The sequence below is a fragment of the Otolemur garnettii genome, unplaced genomic scaffold (genome assembly GCF_000181295.1).
Source record: "Otolemur garnettii isolate 467f Iridium unplaced genomic scaffold, OtoGar3 scaffold00020, whole genome shotgun sequence".
Classification (NCBI taxonomy): domain Eukaryota; kingdom Metazoa; phylum Chordata; class Mammalia; order Primates; family Galagidae; genus Otolemur; species Otolemur garnettii.
Genome location: NW_003852415.1, coordinates 22388455 through 22394996, shown reverse-complemented (window position 1 = coordinate 22394996; position 6542 = coordinate 22388455). Strand labels below are relative to the sequence as shown.

The following is a 6542-nucleotide window of genomic DNA, read 5'->3' as shown; positions in this document are numbered from 1 at the left end:
TCCCAGCTACTTGGGAGGTAGAGGCAGGAGACTCACTTGAGCCCAGGAGTTGGAGGTTGCTGTGAGCTGTGATGCCATAGTACTCTACCCAAGGTGGACAGCTTGAGGCTCTGTCTCAAAAAAAAAGGTGGTGAGTTTAAGCCTAGCCTAGGGCTGCTAACCAACAATGATAACTGCAACCAAAAAATAGCCAAGCATTGTGGCAGGCACCTATAGTCCCAGCTACTTGGGAGGCAAGAGAATCACTAAAGCCCAAGAGTTTGAGGTTGCTGTGAGCTGTGATGTTATGGCACTCTATCGAGGGCAACATAGTGAAACTCTATCTCAAAAAAAAAAAAAAAAAAGACCAAAGAGACACAGAAGAACAGCTTATTGATGAACACTCTGAGAGCGCCACAAAGTCACTAAAGTAATAAACTCTGTAGCACTCACTTGGGTTTGCCCAGAGGGTGTCTACAGAGAGCTGTGTACTGAGCCCCTCCAGATAAGCCTCTGGGGAACTGCCTGCCCCACCTCCACCCCTGCCACTGCTGTGCCCTAGGTCTGTGTATATGGCCTTGACCTAGGCCGGGAGCACTGACAGGTTCTAACATGGGAACATGGGAGGAGCAGAAGCATGCCCTTAAAAAAGCAAAAACCCTCCCCCTTCCTCTGTCATTGTGGTATAGGTGGTTGACTCCATTTTTCACCATGTCTTCCAGGATCAAGCAATTCCTGGGCAAGAAATGAAAGCAAAATCGTCCCATTCCCAGTGGAGTTAGGTGAAAAGTACTAATAAAATCAGGTACAGCTCCAAGAAGAGATACTGAAGAACCAAACTGGGTCTATAAAGAACTGCAGGTGAGATGGCATACATATTTATGCTGCATCAAGGTCGCTGATCATCTTACCATCAAGTTGAAAATGTCACCACTATCTGGACAGTTGGGACATATTTTATTGCAAAAATAATTTTTCTCATTGTTTATATGCTATGTACTACTAAGCTCGTTCAGTAATAATATAAACCTTTTGTTTGGGGAAGGGAGAAAGCATAAAAATCTAAAGAAACACAGTCATGTTTAGTACCTCCTCATTCCCTGATTGTGATGTTTAAATGTGTCTCTCTCTGATTCCTCTGAGTAACTATAGCCTTAATGTCACTTAGCGCCCTAAAATGTTTTGGGACTGGCTCTATTTTTGGAGAAAGGGCTTGTAGGGAATCCCCCAGGAATAGTCCACCCTGACCAGGATCTACACAGGGTTGACGTCTAACCAAACTGTGACTGGCCCTTTTGTGTGTGTATATTTGGTGTGGGTTAACCTGGAAAAGGGTAAAAAATGTTTTCTGTGTTTCTGTCTCTAAAACTAATTTTCTTTTTTTTTTTTTGGAGAGCGTCTCACTTTGTCACCCTCCGTGAAATGCCATGGGGTCACAGCCCGGAGCAATCTCAAACTCTTGTGCTTAAGCAATTCTCTTTCCTCAGCCTCCCAAGTAGTTGAGACTGTAGGCACCCACCACAATGCCCAGCTATTTTTTTGTTGTTGTTATAATTGCGATTATCGTCATTTAGCAGGCCCAGGCCAGGTTCAAACTCACTAGCCCCATTGTATGTGGCCAGCGCCCTCACCACTGAGCTACAGGCGCCGAGCCTCTAAAACTGATTTTCAACCAGTTTGCCATGAGAGGATATTAGGTTAGGGTGACCAGATTTTAACATCTGTAAGGCGGGACAACATAGGGGGGCGGGGACGGCACAGGGCAGGGCCTGACAACAATGCAAACTTTGATAAGTAGTTCTCTATAATCACTTCTCAGCAATTATTTATTACAGTTTAACGTTATAAAATTAACAAAAATAATATAAAACTCATATTCTGGAGAAATAGCCATATGGCGGCCGAAAACCGATATTCCTTTCTTGTTCTCCAGCCCGTTCCATCGGGACTTTTTTAAAACGCCACGGGGCGCGGGACAAAATGTTGAAAAGCGGGACTGTCCCGCCAAAATCGGGACGTCTGGTCACCCTATATTAGGTGCATGTAAAAATTTGTAAAGATCACTAATTATGGCTCGGCACCTATAGCTCAACCGGCTAAGGCGCCAGCCACGTACACCTAAGGTGGCGGGTTCGAATCCCCAGCCCGGACCCGCCAAACAACAATGACGGCTGCAACCAAAAATAGCCGGGCGTTCTGGCGGGCGCCTGTGGTCCCAGCTACTTGGGAGGCGGAGGCAGGAGACTCGCTTGAGCCCAGGAGTTGGAGGTTGCTGTGAGCTGTAATGCCACGGCACTCTGCCCAGGGGGACAGCTTGAGGCTCTGTCTCAAAAAAAAAAAAAAAAAAGATCACTAATTATTTGCGGTGAGATAAAAAAGGTTGAAAGGAGTGTGCAGTGCAGTAAAAAAGGTTGAAAAACACTCCTCTAAACCCCCCACCACTTTTCTTGGAACTTAAACCTGCATTCCCGCTTCAGGCCAAAGGTCAAGCGGGGCAGGGGAGTGTCCTTTTGTGTTCTATACCACAGGAAAGGGCTTAAGGGAATTATCTGTGTAGAGGTCACAAGATTATCTTAGTTGAAAGATGGGATGAATCAGAACCAGCCCATAAACTATAGCTGAACAGCAATAGCCTGAAGCTGAAAACCTTCCCTTTAAAAGCTCTGCATTTCTGCTCAGATGCAGTTGGGAGTCTGCCAACTTCCTGATTTGCCAGCAAATTAATAAACTTCTTTCCTTCTCCTCAAACTGCTTGTCCATGTTCTTCTGATACGGCATCTGTGACAAGTGCCAAACTTTGGTAACACTTCTAGGAATGTGGAATGAGGGTCAAGTCTAGCTCTGGGCATGGCTCTCAGTGTAACATCGTAACTCTGGGGCTTTGGGGTGGCTTCAATCCACCACATGCGTAGAGACGAGGGAGAGAAGGTTGTCTGGGCCAGAGAGAGAGAAGATGAAAGAGACATAGACAGAGAATGGGGTCCAGACACAGAGAGAGAACATGGCTCCCAGCACCTTTCCAAGCCTGCTATCCAGGCCTGTCTGAGGTCAGTGGCATTCATGGTCTTGAGATACCCTTCTCCCACTCCCTCCTCGTGCCATGTTTCTCCTTTTTGCCTTTATATTATCTCTCAGTTGTCAGTGTGGAGAAAAAGAGGTCATAGGCACAAAATGAGAGAGGAACTCAATGGCCATTCATTCGTTCCTCCCTGTCATTTGTTTTTCTCAACATTTCTAAGTACTCTCCTTATGTGTCTATAAATAATTGTTTTGGTTTTACAGAAAAGGTGACAATCATTACTTTTCTAAAATTTTTTTTTCTTTTTGTTTGTTTTGGAGACAAAGTCTCACTATGTTACCCTCAGTAGAGTGCTGTGGCATCACAGCTCACAGCAACCTCAAATTCTTGGGCTTAAGCGATGCTCTTGCCTCAGCCTCCTGACTAACTGGGACTACAGGCACCCGCCAAAACGCCCAGCTACTTTTTGATTGCAGTTGTCACTGTTGTTTAGCAGTCCCAGGCCAGGCTCAAAACCATCAGCCTTCGTGTATATGGCCAGCACCCTACTCATTGAAATACAGGCACCAAGCCCAACCTTATTTCTTTTTTATTTTTTAGACAGAGTCTCAAGCTGTCACCCTGGGTCGAGTGCTGTGGTGTCATAGCTCACAGCATCCTCAAACTCTTGGGTTTAAGCCATTCTCTTGCCTCAGCCTCCTAAGTACTGGGACTACAGGCACCCACCACAATGCCCGACTATTTTTTGGCTGTAGTTGTCATTGTTGTTTGGCAGGCCTCAACTGGATTCAAACCTGCCAGCTCTAGTGTATGTGGCTGTCGCCCTACCCACTGAGCTATAGGCACCAAGCCCCAACCTTATTTCATGTAGCTACTATTTTTAACAACCCTCAACCTTGTAAACCTGATTACTTTCCTATTTCACAGATGAGAAAACTGAGGCAGAGCCAGAATTGGCATCAGCTTTCTTGCCTCCTTCTGGCGTCAGCCCTTATCTCTAAGCCTCCTAAGACTTCAGGGTCCAAATGCTGTCCCATAGTGGTAGAAAGAAGGTCCAGGAGGCCCAGTGGGTTGACTAAGCCAGTGAGCTTCCACCAGGCAGGAGGCTTGTTGTTTCTCATCAAACCTTATTCTGGATGAGGAATAAGCAAGATACAGAAAACCAGAAAGGAAGTTCAGGGGTTGACCAAGCCAATGGGAGTTTTAGAAACAGCTATAAAAGCTGAGCTTTGGAGCCAGGAACGATAATGATGATGAGGTTGATGCAAGGTCATATGTACTTGGTGTGTGCTAAGCTCTGAGTTGTGTTTACAGGAAACAAGCAGGAGTGTCATGAAGAGCTATTTGCTTTTCTGGGTAGCTATGGGGGTGGGCTGGCTGGTCTAAAGGCCAACAGGGCATTTGTGAAAAGCACCAGTGCCTGGCAACATGACAGGGACAGAACGTTGCCCATAGGAACCTGGGGGAATGGCCCAAAGCAGCCAGCAGCAAAAACATGTTTCTTTGAAGTGTCCTTCAAAAAATATGCCAATTTATCTTATGAACACACAAGATATCCATATGTTTTTGTGTAGTAATAACACCCTCCCACCACCAAGTCCCTGTGTAAAATGACTCCCCGGGCATGCTTGGTTTATCCTGTGGTTTCCTGTGCCCTGGCACATAGTTGCACTCCTCCACTCTCCCTTAGCTTCATAATCCCAGTTAGAAGTGCACCAGGGTTTGCTGGGAGTACAGGGCAACTTCCCAGAGGACGGTTGCCTCTCGACCCTCATATTATCCCGAAATTCATTTCATACCAATATGTATCGGGTGGATTTCAATTTCGTCAAAATAATTAAAGACAGTCTCATCTTCAGTATTGAGGTCCCGGTAGTTGCTCAGAGCCCGGAGGAATCGGTCCTGGCTATAGTGGGTCCCGGCCACGACGCTCTCAGGAAGATTTATCACCCGTTCCTTCAAAAACTCATCAGAAGCCTCCAGTGCACAGACGAATTCTAGGGAGAAGAAGCAGCTCCAGAATTGGCACAACACAGCAGAGCTAACTAGAAGGGTGCTTGCTGGTAAACCAAATGAACTAGCAAGGCTGCTGGTAACCAAAATGTCTGGTTGCCAGCTGTGACTTCCTGTTGCCACAAATGACCTGTCAAATTGGCCTTCTTGCTGCCTCTAGTGGATGACAAATGCATGTAAATCACATTTCCAGTGAACACTCTGTGAAATCCATCTAATCAGTATTTTGTGCAATCTCTTTTCCTTCCTTCCTTTCTCCAGCCTTTCCTTCCAATAAAATCAGTGGAAATTGTAAATGGCAAATGTCTGAAAACCATGTTACATCATCAGCTTCCTAGTCAATCCTTCCAGTACAATTATTATAGGGTCCTAAAGAGAGCCATGGCTATGAGCAAAGTGCTTTGATGGCCAGTTTGCCAAATTATAAAAATGCATTGTATAATTAATTAAATTCCCCTTGGAATTTAATTTCCATGGGTCCATCTCTTTATTTTTTTTTGTCACCCTCAGTAGAGTGCTGTGACGTCACAGCTCACAGAGACCTCCAGCTCTTGGGCTTAGGCAATTCTCTTGCCTCAGCCTCTCAAGTAGCTGGGACTACAGGCACCCGCCACAACACCCAGCTATTTTTTTGTTGCAGTTTGGCCCAGGTTGGGTTTGAACCTGCCATACTTGGTATATGGGGCCAGCACCCTACTCACTGAGCCACAGGCACTGCCCAACACCCAGGCGATTTTTAGAGGTCTTGCTGTTGCTCAGGCTGATCTTGAACCCATGAGCTCAGAAAATCCACCCACCTTGTCCTCCCCGGGTGCTAGAATTACAGGCTCAGTGAGCCACCATGCTGGGCCCTGTGATTTTCTTTTAAACTATACAAACAAATATTTCTCCAATTTAATGAATATTTGTTGAGCAAATGAGAGATTAAAATGTGCATCTGTGAAATAAACTTTCCACTTGCTATTCTCAGGTGTTCTCAACAACAGGACCAGAGAGCACTGGTACCCAGGTCAGGGTCCCATGTGTTGCAAATAAGTTGATACCTTGATAACAAAACCTGGGAATAATTTGACTTTTACTCTAAAATTGTATTAGCTTAGCACATGATAATACCCAACTCATTTAGATGCAGCCTATAAATAGCCAGCTTTCTTGAGTGGGTGAGAAAGGTTAAGTGTCCGAGGGAGAGCCCAGAGCAGGAAGTGCCCATGAAGCATGGTGGAAGGCATGTGAACACCATCTGCCATGTGTGTTACTAGTGAAAACAAGGGCTGAAGACTGAGCATGTGGATAATATTCTGTAAATCCATACTGATCTGACCTGCTGTGCTCATCTTTGACCACTGGATTTTCCTGAGTCGTACATTTTGAAAAGAAAGAAATATCTGAACCCCAAAATGCTGGTATAGTACTGAAATCAAAATTATGTCAGTGCGGCTCAGCGTCTGTGGCTCAAGTGGCTAAGGCACCAGCCACATACACCAAAGGTGGTGGGTTTGAATCCAGCCCGGGCCCGCCAAACAACAATGAC

At 45.6% G+C, this 6542-nt stretch overlaps 1 protein-coding gene across 1 annotated transcript in view; it reads right to left on the bottom strand.

Moving 5' to 3' along the window:
* Positions 1-6542, bottom strand: part of AK7 (adenylate kinase 7) — a 96811-nt gene that overhangs the window by 8581 nt on the left and 81688 nt on the right. The window contains 1 exon segment of the mRNA XM_003787088.1: positions 4798-4995. Within this exon segment, the coding sequence (XP_003787136.1) occupies positions 4798-4995 (198 nt within the window).